A 17,175-nucleotide genomic window follows, 5' to 3' on the forward strand; every position below is an offset into this window, starting at 1 on the left:
TTTCCGCCTAGGCAGGATAACGGATACAATGAACATCTACATTTATGGTAGGTACAAAACTGTACTTTTTGTACCTACCATAAATGTAGATGTTCGAGTGTATACACTGCTGCAGTCCAGGTTACCCTCCCTCCTTCCCCTCTTACTTGCTGGTACGTGCCTGTGTCTTCTACCCTTTACTACCTATGGGGAGTATTTGCTGGTTTTCACCAACAGCTGTATTTGCTGGTATCTGAAAGTTGTTGTTTGCTTTTCTTATGTATGTTTTATTAGCAATTTGAATTGCCTACCGGTTTGGGGGCACCTGACATCTGGAGCAAGAAAAACTGAAGAAAATGGCATCGGCTGCATCTTGTATACCCCTGTCGCACTGACGTCAGGGAGGAGGCGACAGCAACCGACGCCGGACCAAGACTTTGGAACTCAGGCCGACTGGGGAACCACCTGACAGCAGGATAACCAAAGTGTAATGACTGCAGCAGTGTATACACTCGAACACCTACATTTATGGTAGGTACAAAACTGTACTTTTCTCATGCATGTCTTTGTCAGCTCAGCTTGACCTGCCTGATAATTTGGGCACGTGGAATGTGCTCAAAGCTTTGGAAGCCGACTGGCTATTATCCTTGTTAGGATATAACCCACATAGCTAGGGCTACTGCATCAGTGATTCAAACATCCACTGATGTGATGAGTTTAATTATGCTGTTCTTTCATTGGTTGGCTGGTTCAGGAAACTGTTTTTAAGGAAACCACTGGGCTTTAAGGAGGAAATTGTTCTTGTTTTAAGACAACCTCAATGTACAAGTTGGTTATTTAAAAAAAAAAAAAAAAAAAAAACAACAAAAAACTTTTAATCCACCAGAGAACTGAGCCTTGCATTACTGTGACTGTTTTCTTTAGTCATTGCTGCTTACTGTTAGGTGTCATGGAAGTTCATTTAGACAGTTACTTAGAGAAGATCACATTATTGTGAGTATTTGTATTCCTGCTGATAAAGGTTCTTGTGGTTAAGCTGCTTTAATGTTATATAAATTCATATAAAGTAATACATAGCTTCTGTGAATAGACAGTTGGTATTGAGACACAAGCTTGGGCATATGAAATGTGTATTTTTGTAAATGTACAACAGAGAAGCTCTCTCTTCTGTTTGCTTCTAAAACAAAAATTCTTAATTTGCAGGCCTGCATTGATGACAATGTTGAGATGGTGAAGTTTTTAGTAGATAATGGAGCAAGCATTAATCAACCAGATAATGAAGGTTGGGTTCCACTGCATGCCGCTGCTTCTTGTGGGTATCTGGATATAGCAGAGTGAGTATACAATTTTTTTAACTCATTTTAATGCAGCAGACGCATTGTCTGAACTTGGCAGCGTTGGTATTTTTTTAATCCTGTTTATTTGTAGTAGAGTGCTTTAAATCTGTTTTCATGGTGTTGCTGGTAATAATGGCTATGACTGTACAATCCAACTTCAGTCTGGTCTGCTATTCTGAAGCTGCCATGTGACTTTTAGTTGCCAATCTATACTCATGTTTGATGACAGTTGTGCAGTGGATATTTTCCCACCAGGCGCTGAAAGCATATGAGCTTTGTGTGTTTGACTTGCCAGCATGCATGTTTCAGTGGTGTCTTGTGTTGCATTAGTTTCATTCTTGGGCTATTTTGTACACAAGACTTCAAAGACTGACCCAGGCTTCCTGTGGCATGCTGCCACCAGTGGCTTCTCTGCCTTGTGTTCCTAGCCAACAGAATTGCAGAGGTAGTCACCAGAATGAATTTGCTAAGAAGGTCGAACATCTTACCGGCAGACTTAAGTGTTTGAAGGAATGTTATAGAGCCCAGGGAGAAAAGGCTTTGTCTGGAATTAGAAGACGGTGTAAAACAAAAAAAGGTATAAAGAAAAGAAGGAAAAAAAATATTAGCGTTTTGTCTTCCTCACTGACTTGAGGTTGGCTATCTCTTGAAGCCCTTGTAATATTACACTGGTAAAACTATACAGCCTGTGGAGTCTCAGTGCAGATAATCCTTTTTTTTCTCCAGTTCCTCTATCATTTCCTTTCCCTGTTGAATTATTTTGTAGATGCCCTTCCATTTCACATTCTGGTAATCTATTCCAATGGTGCACAGACCTCACCTTTAATTTTTTTTTTCCTTCCTAATGAATAATTGACTACTACTATTTACCTTTGTTCAATTTCCAGCTTTATTGCTGTCATAACAAACGTATAATTCTTGTGCAGGCTTCATGCATGATGTATTAATGAGAACGTCAGTGGGGTCCCATTTCTTCTATTTAGTCATTATTACCATACTCTGCGGTGGTGGTGCTGCGGTAGCGTTGTCGCCTCTCAGACATTGTCCTGTTCGATTCTCAGCTAGAGTGTCTTCTGTGTGGAGACCTGCGTGAATGGGCGTACCTTCGTTGAAGGTTGTGCATCAGAGCTGGCAACTCTGCACATTAAAATCTACTGCCAATCATTAGCGGACTGGAGTTCCGCTGTGGCGACCCCTAACCGGGAAAAGCCGAAAGACACAAGTCATTATTACCATACTATTTTAATTTTGAGCTGCGCCCAGCCTGACAGTAGAAACATTTTAAAGTCTCTCTTAGGACTATAATATATGAAAGCAATTCTCCCATGATGGCTAATTGTGTCTTTTCATGTAATAAATCATGTTCACCTTTCTGACCAATTTCTCCACTTATTACAGTCTGTTTACATTTTGCACCCATGTTATGCCCCCCCCCCCCACTCTGGTTAGTAGTGATCCCCTTTTCCAGAATCTCTGGTTATACCGTTGTATACCCTTCCCTTTCCGTCATACACACCTTCTGGTAACTAGTTTCTGGATACTGTCTGCTGGAATGAGTATTTGCCTCAGAATCGTATACCATAATTCAGATTTAATTTTTTGCCTGAGCTTCAGCTCACTGAGTAGAATTCCTTTGCTTTGGTGAAAAATCTCCTTGAAAATAAATCTCTGTATTCTGTTCACAAAAAACATGATGCCCTTTGTGCTTTTAGTGGTACGGTCCAGGTATGACAAAAATCTCCCACCCTCTTTCCTTAATTTCTACTTATCTCTCCAGTTGATACTTCACACAGAGTTGCTGTGTACCAGGTAATGAATCTACTTCAGTTGTCATCTTTCCCTTCACTCTGCCTAACTCCAGCTTTTCCTACATCATGAACTGGTTTATTTCTGTTTCTCTGTTTCCTCAGTGAAGAGGATTGATCTGAATTCTGTTACTCAGGCATAATCCTTTATCCTTTGCGACTGTCACTTGCACTTGGACAGTAAACAAGGTATTGGAATAGGTGGAAGCATGTGCTTATCTGCAGAAGAAGAAAAATGTAGTATTTAACAGGAGGTTTAACTTTCTCCCACAGTAAGTTTAACTCCTTTGTCTTGTTTGACTACAACTTCAAATACTTCCTTCGCAAAAAAGTTCTTTGCATTTACTAAATGTGCCATCTAAGTTACTAGACTTATGCAAGCCCTACAGATTCCTCACCCAACAGGCTTTGCATTAAAACAACCATATCAGTAAAACTTTTTAGGAATTTAGGTAAAGGAAGGTTGAAATGTACAAAACGGCACCCAGCCTGTCCAAGAATGCCACCTCTTTTATTTTCATTGCATTGGATTACATTTTCAGCTTTTCAGCCACAGGTTGTCCTGCTCCATCTCTTTTTAACGTGCCTGTACACACGTTTGGGTGATTTTTTTCAAACCTAAAGACTTGGACCAGTTTAGTTCCTGTTCCCCGTTCCTATCATTTTAGAAAAAAAAAGATGATATTTACTATGTATTTGCACGGACTCATAAGTGAGTTCATAATTGGTTTCGTTACCCTGATTGCTGTCTGTGAAGTTGCAAATGAGTTTTCAGCAGCATGGACAATGCTTTATTTGTGGTTTTAAGAAGTATGACTCAAACATTTTGGTTTAGTCAGTCTCACAGTACTTTAGGCCACCAGTGAGCTTTGGTTCTAGCATGGTTTCTTGTTTTTGTAATTATCTAAGAAAAAGCACCTTTGAGGTTATCATTGGGAGAACTGCACCAGATATAGAATTTTAATAGTGATGCTCTCCAGAGATCTATTCTGGGGCCTGTACTGCTTTACGTATTCAAGTTACACCCCTCATAGCTACTAGTCTCCTCTGTCAGTAGTCTTCAGTCTGCTGCCTTGGAGAGATACTGAGGATCCATATGTTTACTTCTGTCTGTTAATACTCCAGTGCATGTAAGCTGAGTCATGTGCAGGAAGTACGACCTAGGAAAGGTCAAGCTTTGGTATCCTGGCTGGACATTAGCGGTGACAACACGTCAGGAATACCTCAACACTGATCGGTAGAACATCTACTATTATGGTATCTATTTGCACAACTGTATTTTCAAGAACTTACTTGCCAGGCATCTCTTGCCACTATTGCCTTCTGCTTCCACTAGAATCAAGGATGTTAGGTAGTCCAATCTCGCCTTCATTCTTAGCTGTGGGTTTGGAGCTGAACCTCTGCTCCGATTTAGCCATACTCTAGCTCGAAGTCTTCAATTGCCTCGTGGCGAAGAGGTATCCCATCGTGCAACAGGTCTATTCCCCAGATCTCTTTTGCCGCTTGTTAAGCTTAGATATAGTCTTGCTTTTGGCCGTGGTTAAGTATATTGTTTATAAAATTTTTATAAACTGTTGACTTGTTGCTCAAAAAAGCTATTTACATAGCTCTTTGTGTGTGGTAGTGGTATTTTACTGCCTGTATTTGTTTCTCTGACTGTTTTTTGTGCCCTTGTCTACTGTTTGGGTATCTCGTTCATTTTACTTTCCCCGTGGGCTAGGCCCATTTAAGTTAGAGGACCTAGTCTTCCCCATTGTTTCTGTGTGGTCTTTGGTTTGGTGCTCCATTCTGTTAGTGTTTAGTGTTGTGTCTGGCTAGTGGTGCTTTCCTGCCTTTGTTTCCCCAGGCTAGGACCGTTTAAGCTAGCAGACCTAGTCCTCCCTGTTGTTTTCCCGCCGGTTTATTGGCCGTTTGAGTTAGAGGCACTGTTTCATGTTAGTTGGGCCTAGTGCATGTACATATTAATTTGTTCCTTTCAGCATGTCCAAGGATCCTAAGGAACACAGGCCTTCGGGCTTTAAAAAGTGTGTTGAATGCAGCAATAAAATGCTTTAACTGATGGGCACTCTGTGTGCATGTACTGTTTGGGGGGCTATTCACCTCCAAGAGTCCTGCTTGTTTTGTCATTCCTTCAGTCCCCATGTGCTACAGAAGAGGAAGAACAAGCTCATTTTGAAAGGACTGCTTAAACACTCCGAGGAAGACTTGGTTTAGTCTTCCAGTGCATTATTCTCTCCAGCTAAAAAGGACAAAAAGACTTAAAAGAAGCATTCTCCGGCTCAGTCTGTTTCTTCGGAGCCACCAGAGAAAGTTGCTAGAACAGCTTCTCATCCTTTGGTTCCATTGCCCTTGGTGCCGAAAGAAGGTAGTCTCTTGACTAAGTCCGTATCGGCTCCCAGCCTTTTGGAGCCGGTCTCCAGTTTTTCGACCGGGTTCTCCTTCACGCAAGTCCCCTTCTGTAGGGAGATCCAGATCTCCTACTTTATCTTCCAGAACCCCTTCCGATGAAGACGTTTGATAGGGTGTTGAAGAAACTGCTTCAGTCATCTGTGTTGGCCAAATTGTTTTCGGCTCCGACCCAGTCGGCTCCGGAGCTTATGGCCTCTTCATCCTTTGTTGTTCCTCCTCCAAGCTTTTCTCGGCCTTCGGAGCCAGAGTTGTCGGTGCCGTCGGGCGCCGTTATGTCAGTTCCAGTAGCCTTGCCTGGCCTCTCTGTTCTGATTTCCACTCTGACCCCATCGGCTCCGTCCACAGGGTCGAGGTCTCATGGTTCTCCGGTCTGACCCAAAGGAGAGGTCTTTGATCGATCTTGATCGGTTCCGAGCCTTCCTCTTGGTGCTTCGGCCCGAGTTTTGGACCCGACATCGGCTTGGACCTCATCTCCTCGAAGCTGAGGGCTACTACTGTTTCATCTTCAGTTAGTTGGCCTTCGGAGCCAGGGGGGGGGATCAGCCTTCGAGGTTATGAGGAGTGTGTTGGCCAAGTCGTCAACTGCATCGTATGGCACCGTTACTCTGCTCCCTCCAGCACTGGTGTCAGTTTCAGATCACTCGCTATCCATGGGCAACAGAGACCCTAAGCCTCAGGATTCCTCCATGAGTGGTCCCCAACTTTCTAATGCCTCCCCAGAGTTTTTGCCTGAGGAGCCAGCCAGAAAGAGATTGTGTAAGAGGAAACACCTTCACTCCCTGGATGAGTCTGTCATGTCAGGTACTGACCTAGAGGAGTTAGAGGGGTCCCCCAAGTCGTCTTCTGAAGATCTCTCTTTTTCAGATATCCTGGAGATCTTGAAGCAGAGAGGCAGCTGGTCATCCAAATCCCCTTCTGATGAGTTGTTCCGGAAGGCGTTTGGGTCTCAACCCTCTGCCTCTTGGGTTTCTCCCACTTTTGATGAGTTATTAGATTTTGTCTGTCGAAAGGTGTTGGAAACTCCTGACACTGTAGAACCGGTCCCAAGGAGACCCAATAAGTTTTTGTCCGCCCCCTCTGACAAGGAGTATCTATCTATAGGCGTTCCAGTAGATGCCATGGTGGTGGCAGCGGCCACCAAGAAGGAACTTGCTGAAACTTCGTCTACCGTCCATCCACCTAACAAGGAGTCCCGGGCTATGGACAGGTATGGGAAGCGTGCGTTTACCTCAGCAGCCTTTACACTGCGGTCGCTGAACTACTTGACTCATTTTACGAGGCTCCAGAGAGATCTCCTAAAAGAGCTAGGAGATTCTCTACAGGGTAACATTTCTGATGCCGTGGCACAGAAGGTCAATGCACAGATGTCTACCTTAAATTCCCTTACCCAACTCCTCCATGAGGCTGATCTCATATGCAGCCAATGGAGCGAGTAGGGCTGTGGGTTCTGGAGTGTCTCTTAGGAGACACTCCTGGATGTGCCTGTGCAATTTCGTGGAGGCCTTCAAGTCTACGTTCACCAATGCCCGATTTGATGGTTCATCATCGTTCGGAACCAAGGTGAAGGACACTCTCACTAGGTGCAAGCAGGAAGGTAAAACTCTGTCTGCCGTGGGAGTCCGTTTTTCCATACCTTCCAGACCTTACCCCAAGGGCCAGAAGTGTGGGAAAATGTGGTTCAGGAAGTCGCAGAGTTTTTTTCAGGGCGCACAAAGTGATTCCCCCCTCTGGAGGCAGGGGAGGGGGTGGAAATTCGGGTAGATGCCGCCCTAGAGGCAGAGGAGGCCCGTGTAACCAGGGGGACCGTGATTCCTTTCGTGGTTCTCCATACCAGTGCTCCTGAAGGGAGGCCCGACTGTGCATCTCTGGAGCCAGTCAGGGGTCGCATTTCTTTATACCCAGAAGCCTGGCAAGAAGTCACCCAAGACGAGTGGGTATTAAAGATAATTTCCAGAGGTTATCATATCCCCTTCTCTTCTCTTCCCCCGCCATACAAGAGAATCCCAGACGTTCCACCCAGTCACAAGGATTCCGCAACTTTAGAAATAAAAAAGTTGCTTTCAATGGGAGCCATCCAGCATGTCCCTGGAGAACAAGTAGGATTAGGGACTTCCCAGATTCTTTTTGGTGCCGAAAAGAACAGGGGACCTGAGACGCATCTTGGATCTCAGTTGATTGAACCTTCATGTACAAAAGTCCAAGTTCCGCATGGTCACCTTAGTCAATACTCCCTCTGTTAGGGGAAGATGTGTGGATGTGCTCCATCAACCTCAAATATGCTTACTACCATATCAAGATGGACAGGGCATCGAGAAGTCATTTACGCTTCTGGCTGGGAGCCAGTCATTTTCAGTTTTGTGCTCTGCCCTTTGGTGTCACCACAGCCCCCACGGTGTTCACCAAATGCATAGCAGTGGTAATGGCTCACTTGAGATGACAGGGATTCCAAGTGTTTCCGTACCTGGACGACTGGCTCCTTTCTGCCACCACCAGGCATCTACTGTTACAGACCAGGGACGCCACCTTTACACTGTGCCAACGGTTAGGAATTACTCTAAATTGGAATAAAATCTGCCTTGTTGCTGTCACCGCGTGTCACTTTTTATCGGCGCCGAACTAGATACGGTGCTCATGAGGGCCGCCTTACTAGAAGAGAGAATTCAGGCTCTACAACAACCGGTCTACACCTTACTACCATTGAGGAAGGTCAGGGCAAAAGGGGTCCTCAAGTTATTAGGGACCATGGCTACCACGGTCATGCTAGTTCCCCTTGCCAAGACTACACAGTGTTCTTCAGTAGCTGCTTTACACTCAATGGTCACTGCAGCATCTACCACTCTCCCTTTTTATTCTGATTGTGGACACGTGCAAGCAGGATCTACGCTGGTGGCTTCAGGCCAGCAATCCCAACGTGGGCAAGCCCTTTGTCCCAGCTTCTCCAATTGCCATGGTGACCACAGATGCCTCCCAGATCGGATGGGGGGGCATTATCTTGGCAGGACTGTCCAAGGCACGTGGCAAGATCATGAGATCCATTTGCATATCAATGTCTTGGAGATGAGAGCAGTACTATTAGTGTTGCAAGCACTTCAGAGCTCTCTCCCTCTAGGGACAATTGCAATCCACTCAGACAACATGTTGGTGGTGTGGCATCTGAACAAACAGGGAGGAACCAAATCATACCCCCTTTGCAGAGAGGCACTTTGAGTTTGGCGGTGTCTTCCCAATGCTTTCTAGTTGCAATGTATATATCGGGGAAGTCCAACGTGATTGCCGACAGGCTGAGCAGAGCTATCCTAATGCCTCATGAGTGGTCCTTGAACAATTATGTTGCGGAAGAGATATTCCACAGATGGAGTCAGCCTTGCTGCAATCTGTTTGCCAGCCCCCTCAATGCCTAATGCAGCAGTTACTTCACCCCTATCCCCCGGAGGGGGAGACACCCAGGGACGCTCTGGCTCACGATTGGCCCTCGGGTCTTCTCTACGCCTTTCCATCGATGTTCTTTGTGTTTCACTGTTGCAGTCATTACATTTGAGTAATCTGCTGGCAGGGTGCCCTCAGTCGGCCTGATTAACAAAGTCTTGGATCCTGCTTTGGTTGCTGTCCCTTCTTCCATGACGTCAGATCGTCAGGTGTATAAAACATGCAGCCGACGCCATTACATCAGTCTTTTTTGCCGTGCGGTGCCTGGATTCCATTCCCTCTGCTTTTCCCCCCTGAGGATTTTTCTTTTGGGGCAACTTTACATACTTTAAGGGAGCATTTCCACTGGGAAAGTCAGGAATTTTCTGAATCCAAAAAGAGGCTTAGGGATTTCCTTCTTCCTCAGCATAGGCCTTTGGCTATACCTCCTGTACTAGACATTGTTGATGTGTTTTCGGAATCCAGTATGGCCCCTGATTCCCTGCCTCCGGCCCATAGTAAACCAGACAGATACTACAGGGTTCCTGACTCCCACAAATTCCTTTTCAAAAATCCTGTTGCGGACCCAGAAACTATTTCTCAGGGGCCCAAGGGCATTAAGGCTTCTACTGCTAAAAATCCTACCCTTTCTGATAGAGACTCCAGGGCGCTGGATAGATGGAGTAAAAAGATTTATACTTCTGCAACCTTGGCAATCAGGGCATTAAACTGTCAATTCCGTATGTTAAAATATCAACAGCATATCATGGGACTGCTTAAACAGAAAATGATGTTCATTTCTGACTGTGTGGAAAATAAAGACTTACAGGATTTATTACATTCAGCTGAACAAGTTGGAAAACATACTTTGCAATGTGGTTTTGATTCTTTAGAGGCCTCTTGCAGGGCTGCTGATGTTCGTGTTTCACTGTTGCAGTCATTACACTTGGGTTATCCGCCGGCAGGCGACTCGCAGTCGGCCCGAGTTCCAAAGTCTTGGTCCGGCGTCGGTTGCGGCTGCCTCTTCCCTGACGTCAGTGCGCTAGGGGTATAAAAGATGCAACTGACGCCATTTTCTTCAGTCTTTCTTGCTGCGTGGTGCCCGAAGCAAAAGCAGTTTGCAAGTGCCAGTCGTCCGACTCCTGAGATTTTCGAAATTGAGTTTCAGAACCGAAGTCTTCAATAAAGCTAAGTACCCCATTGGGGAAACTTTTTCTTGCTACAGACCGATGTCAGTAAAAGTTGTACAATTAAGGACTTTCACACTTACTGTATTCCTTGCCTAGGCCCTGACCACGACGTTACTAGTTGTCTGTCTTGTGCTAGATTCAACAAACGCACTATTAAACGTCGGTTTGATTTTGCTTTACATTATTTTGGCCGAAGGTTTAATTACATAACCGTTGGAGCAACTGATGACCGGTATTTGTAATAAATGCAAAGACAAAGAAAAGGACAGGCATCCGAGGTCCAAAACCGACGACGAAGCCACTTCTAGGCCAGTCGCCGGTTCTCAGTGAGGCGCTTTCGCAGCCTCTGACACCCGCTACCTGAGAGCCACAGGCCGTATCCGACAGCCACGTGGAGACACAGAGGACTGTGGAAACTCAAGGTATTGGGCCTATGGAAACTATTCCCTCAGATGGGTCTGGAGCCGCTGAGCAGGCATCTGCTTCTGAGCAAGACATTGACTATGATTCCTCTGACCAGGTTTCTATTTCCTCTGATTCCTCTTCTGATCAGGGATACTCTTTCCCTCCCTATGAGGACTCTGATGCAGAGGAGTCTATACCTTCAGCCTCTCCGCCTGAGGTTTATTCTTTTGGGGAAACCCTGCACACCATGAGGGAGCATTTCCATTGGGAGAGCCAGGATTATTCGGAATCCAAGAAAAGGCTCCGAGACCTTCTTTTATTGCCCCAGCACAGGCCCTTGACTATTCCCCCAGTGCTTGATATTGTTGATGAGGTTTTCTCTGAATCCAGTCTGACTCCTGATTCTTTACTCCCTGAACCAGTCAAGCCAGACAGGTACAACAGGGTCCCTGACTCTCATAAATTTCTTTACAAAAACCCTGCAGCAGATACAGAAACAATTTCTCAGGGTCCTAAAGGGGTTAAGGCTTCCACTGCTAAAAATCCTGTCCTCTCGGATATAGATTCCCGAGCTCTGGACAGATGGGGGAAAAAAGTTTACACTTCTGCTGCTTAAGCATGTGAAGCTGGCAATTTAAAGCCCGTACAGCTAAAGTATCAACAGTATCTCATGTCACTGTTAAAGCAGAAAATGGTTTCAATCTCAAAGTCCTGACAGTAAGGAAATGCAGGATTTATTGCATGCAGCTGAACAAGTGGGAAAGCGTACTTTACAATGTGGTTTTGATTAATTAGAGGCTTCTTGTAGAGCCGCAGTTACAGGCTCTGTTATTTGAAGGCATGCTTGGTTGAAAGAACAAAGTTTACCTGACCATGTTAAAGTAAAATTATTGGATGCTCCACTACAGCATGATACTTGGTTTGGTGTTAAGGCAGAAGAGGTGTTAAAGAAAATGGAGGCTAAAGCAAAATCAATGCAGACTGTAAAGGATTTCTTTCAGGTTGAACTACCTAGGTTTAGCAGAAACTGGCCTTCAAAAAAGTGGTCCTTTCCGGTGTCAGACAGGCCACAAGAGGCAGATCTCATCCCCAAGGCTCCTACAGACCTAAACAATGGGGTGCCTCGGTTCCCAAAGGAGGGGAAGACAAATCACAACCTTATAGGAAACAGTCCCAATGACTTCCCTCTACAGATGCCAAGCACTTACCTTTTGGCAGAACCCCTAGGAGAAAGCTAGCACTTTTCTCAAAAAATTGGCACATAATCACCCAGGACAAATGGGTACTGAATATTGTTTCCCAGGGTTACAGGTTCCACTTTCACACGCTTCCATAATCAAGAGGTATGCCGGACCTGCCACAAAACCAATGGGCAGAGGCGCAAAAACAAATTGCTGCTCTCATGGACATGGGAGCTATTCAAAAAGTACCACAGCAAGAACAGGGGCAAGGATTTTACTCAGGATTTTTCTTAGTACCCAGAAAGGACAAAGCCTGGAGACCAATACTGGACCTGTCAATCCTAAATAATTTCCTGGATGTTCCAAAATTCAAAATGTTAACACTACAGCAGCTTCTACCCATGCTGGGCAAGAAGGCTTGGCTAGTTACTTTGGACCTCAAGGAGGCATACCTGCATGTCCCAATCAGACAGACTTGCAGAAGATACCTCAGATTCATAGCAGGCTCAAGGCATTACCAGTTCTCTGCACTGCTCTTTGGCTTATCTACTGTGCCCAGGGTCTTCACAAAATGCCTGGCACCAGTAATTGCATTTTGCAGACAAAAAGGAATTCAAATATATCCCTACTTGGACGACTGCCTTAGTCAGCAGAGAGCAAGGACATTCTACTAAAGCATCTGGCGTTTGTAAAAAGATTACTAATTTGCCTAGGGTACACAGTAAATGAAAAGAAATCAAAACTAGTGCCCTCTCAAGAGATAATATTCCTGGGTGCAAGCTTAAATACAACTGCCCAGATGGCTTATCTCACGCCAGACAAACAAAGACAACTGACTTAATACTTTCAACTGATAGCAACAAAGACCCAGCTCCCTGCAAGAAAAATTCTGCAGGCCCTGGGCTTCATGGCGTCCTGCATTCTACTAATTCCATGTGCAAGACTGCATATGAGGAAACTACAATGGTATCTAAAAAGTGTTTGGACTCAACATTGTCACAGCCTGGAGACAATCATAACTTTAATTCCCTGCCTACAACAGGAGTTTCGATGGTGGTCCCAGGCCTGTCACCACAACAAGGGACAGCCTTTCACCTTACCCACAGCCAGGCAAACAATAACAACTGATGCATTGGATTATGCCTGGAGGGCACATATAGCAGGAAAACGTTTTCAGGGCACGTGGCCCAAGGAATAAATGCATCTTCATGTCAATCAGAAAGAGATGCTAGCTGTACAGAATGCCCTGACAGCTTTCAAGGACCTAGTACATCCAGGACAACTACTAATAAAGACGGACAATACCACAGTTATGTGGTACGTAAACAAGCAAGGGAGCACACATTCCTACCCCCTATGCAGGCAAGCCATGACCTTGTGGAACACAGCACTAACCATCAGGTACATCTGCAGGCGCAATTCCTGCCAGGAACAAAAAATACACTGGCAGACGAACTAAGCAGGAATCTCATGGACCCTCACGAATGGAAATTAAATCCACAGGTGTTCAGCATGATAACAAGGAAATGGGGATGCCCAGACATAGATCTGTTTGCCTCCCTTCACAATTGCCAACTACAGAAATTCTGCACAAGAACTTATCACTCTCAAGCGTGGAAAGTGGATGCTCTATCATTCAGCTGGAAAGCTCTGACAGTCTATCCCTTCCCTCCAATGCCTCTTCTTACCAAGGTGCTCCTAAAAGTCAGACAAGAAAGGCCAAAAATTATCCTAATTGCCCCAGACTGGCCACGCCAGCACCGGTACCCAATTATAAAGAGCTTGTCTCAGGGCCCAGCTTGGCCTTTACCTCAAATTCCTCATCTTCTGACTCAACAAAACAATCAGATTCTGCACAGTCAACTCCAAACCTTAAATCTGGCAGCAAGCAGATAATGTAGCCACTCAGGCTGCATCTCTCGCTAAAGCTGTTATGGGTGTCATTTTAGAAGCCAGGAGGCCCAGCACTAGGATATCTTATGCAGAAATATGGAAGAGATTCTATGCTTTGAACCAGGCACAAGGGCTCAACCCACTTGTTCCAAATATACCTCAGATTTTACAATACCTAACTGAGATGCTGGACAAAGGCCTGTCTTTCTTATCAATTAAACTCCATGCCTCTGCCATTTCAGCTCACTACAATACGGAACCTCCTATTTTTTCACATCCACTACTAAGACAGTACCTCGGAGGGGCAAAAAACATAAGACCCCCAAGGAGAGCACCAGTACCAACTTGGGATCTCAATTTTGTTTTAGAAAAACTCACGCTTCCTCCTTTTGAACCAGCCAGCACAGCTGATATAAAATTCTTATCATGGAAAACTGCTCTGCTCCTAGCAATTACTTCAGCAAGAAGAGTATCAGAGTTACAGGCATTAATGGCTGTGGAACCTTTTATCATTTTTCACAAGGACAGGGTTTCTCTCAGGACAAACCCAACATTCATGTCAAAAGTTTCCAATGTGGCCCTGAACCAAACCATTCATTTACCAACTTTCTACCCAAATCCCCAGAATAAAGGGAAGAGACTTCTGCACACTTTGGATGTACACAGACAGCTACGATTCTACTAGGACAAAACAAAAGCTTTCAGAAAAACTGAGCAACTGTTTGTAGCCTATGCTGCAGGATTACAAGGAAAACCTATCACAAAGCATCCAATTTCAAAATGGATAGGACACTGCATCCACTTCTGTTATGCACAACATGGCAAATCAGTGCCTAAGGTCATTAGGCCACATTCTACCAGAGCAGCAGCCACTTCAGCAACCTTTCTCAGAGGAGTACCAACCAAAGATATTTTAGAAGCTGCAACCTGGAGCTCAGTGCACACTTTCACCAAGCACTACCACTTGCCTCTCTACTGTAAATCCAGAGCAGGCTTTGCCACTGCAGTCCTGCAGGACCTGGTAGCCTCTCCAAATCCAATCTCAACCCAGCCGCCCAACCTCAGCTTTGGGATTCAACCCAAGTGTAATGACTGCAACAGTGAAACACGATGAACATAGTACAGTTGTTTATCTACCATAAATGTTGATGTTAGAGTGTGTTCACTGTTGCAGTCCAGGTTACCCACCCACCATGCCCCTTTTCATTGCTGAGACATCTCTGTACTTCTCAACTCTATACAACCTATGTGGTGTATTTGCTTGTAGATGAAGGAAATGTTTATATTAGTACATGCATGCTTTTTGGCATACTTTTATTTTTCCAGCCTTCCTATGTGGGGGCACCTGACATCTGGGGCAAGAAAAACTGAAGAAAATGGCGTCGGTTGCATCTTTTATACCCCTGGCGCACTGACGTCAGGGAAGAGGCGACAGCAACCGACGCCGGACCAAGACTTTGGAACTCGGGCCGACTGCAGGTAGCCTGCTGGCAGATAACTCAAGTGTAATGACTGCAACAGTGAATACACTCGAACATCTGCATTTATGGTAGGTACACAACTGTACTTTACTGGGTCTGTGCTTAGAAGGCATGCTTGGCTTAAGGAGCATTCTCTGCCTGATCATGTTAAAGCAAAACTGTTGGATGCTCCTTTGCATCAGGACCATCTGTTTGGCAATAAGGCTGAAGAAGTTCTAAAAACGATGGAAGATGAAGCTAAATCTATGCAAACTGTGAAAGATTTCTTAAAAGTACAACCTCCTAGATTTAGTAGGCACTGGCCTACTAAGAACTGGTCCTTTCCAGCTCCTTCCAGAGCCACTCAAGCCAAACCCAGACACTCCAAAAGCACCAGGTTTCAGTCCCAAGGGACTCTCAGAACTAAGCAATGGGGTGCTTCCACTTCCAAATCTGGAAATAAGACACCACCCTATGGTAAACAGTCTCAATGACTTTCCTTTAAAATTACCAAGCACTTACCTCTCAGCCACCCCTTTAGGGGGAAAACTGGCTCTTCATGCAAACAACTGGCAACTTATAACCCAGGACTAATGGGTTTTAAATATAGTGCCCCAGGGATACAGATTTCATTTCCACACATTGCCAACTCCAAACGGGTGGCCAGACCTGCCCCCAAATCAGTGGGCAGAGGCTCAGAAACAAGTACTTTCCTTCCTAAACATGGGGCTATTCAACTAGTACCAGAAGAGGAAAAGGGACAAGGTTTCTTTTCCAGACTTTTCCTGGTACTCAGAAAAGACAAATCATGGCGTCCAATTCTGGACCTGTCCACTCTAAACACCTTTCTGGACATTCCAAAATTCAAGATGCTGACTCGTCACCAGTTACTTCCAATGCTAGGCAAGGATGCCTGGTTGACAACTCTAGATTTAAGAGGCTTGCATGCATACCCCAATTGGGGAATCTTGCAGAAGACACCTACGCTTCAAAGCAGGCTACTTGCATTATGAGTTCTCTGCACTGCCCTTTGGCTTGTCTACTGCGCCCAGGGTATTAGTGCCTGGCTCCAGTAATTGCATTTTGCAGGCAAAGAAATATTGAAATATATCCATACCTAGATTGTCTAATTCGGGCAGAAAACCACGCCACTCTTCTAAAACATCTGGCGTTTGTAAAAAGGGTTCTAACTTGTCTAGGGTACACCATAAACGAAAAGAAATCACAACTGGTACCCTCTCAAAAAAATTACATTCCTGGGTGCAAGCTTGAATACAACTGCCCAGATGGCTTTCCTTACGCCAGAAAAGCAAATTCATTTGGTGACTTACTTCAAACAGGTGGCCACAAAAACCCTGCTATCTTCAAGACAAATACTGCAAGCCTTGGGGTTCATGGCCTCCTGCATTCTTCTAATTCCATATGCAAGACTGCATATGAGGAAACTTCAGTGGTACTTAAAATGTTTATGGAGTCAACATTGTCACAGCCTGAAAACAATGATTCCTGTCAAACCTTGCCTGTGCCTAGAGTTCCTATGGTGGGTAGAGGCCTGCCACCAAAACAAATGACTGCCATTCACACCACCCAATCCTAACTACAGATGCATCAGACTATGCATGGGGGGGGGGGACTCATCTGGCAGGGAAGTGCATTCAGGGCAAATGGAGCCCAAATCAAATGCAACTTCATATCAATCAAAAAGAAATGCTAGCTGTACAGAATGCTCTGACAGCCTTCAAGGACTACCTTCATCCAGGACAACTAATGGTAAAGATGTAAAACACCACGGTTATGTGGTACATAAACAAGCAGGGGGGGTACACTTTCCTACCCCCTCTGCAGACTAGCCATGGCATTGTGGAACACTGCCTTGAGCTACCAAGTACAACTACAAGCTCAATAGACTGTTGTCTCCTAACATTTCTAACCCCTTTATTGGTCTGGATGGTATTAATGACTCCAATTTGGATATACATACTGACCCTAAACAAGTTACCCCGGGTCATTGCAGACATTTAATTTTTAAACGAGCATAGAGCATGACATTCTATATCTCTTTACTTGTAGAGATCTTAAAGTTATACCTCAAGGCCTTAGGATGAGTTGGA

At 44.9% G+C, this 17,175-nt stretch overlaps 1 protein-coding gene across 3 annotated transcripts in view; it reads left to right on the forward strand.

Annotated features, from left to right (window-relative positions):
* The window catches only part of PPP1R12A (protein phosphatase 1 regulatory subunit 12A), a 2,492,399-nt gene that overhangs the window by 272,022 nt on the left and 2,203,202 nt on the right, over positions 1–17,175 (forward strand). For all 3 annotated transcript variants that reach the window (XM_044087956.1, XM_044087957.1, XM_044087958.1), the window contains exon 2: positions 1,183–1,313. In XM_044087956.1, the coding sequence (XP_043943891.1) occupies positions 1,183–1,313 (131 nt within the window). The remainder of the gene's footprint in view (positions 1–1,182; positions 1,314–17,175) is intronic.

This window comes from Protopterus annectens, chromosome 11.part0 (assembly GCF_019279795.1).
Source record: "Protopterus annectens isolate FY-2018-M chromosome 11.part0, PAN1.0, whole genome shotgun sequence".
NCBI classification, from domain to species: Eukaryota; Metazoa; Chordata; order Ceratodontiformes; family Protopteridae; genus Protopterus; species Protopterus annectens.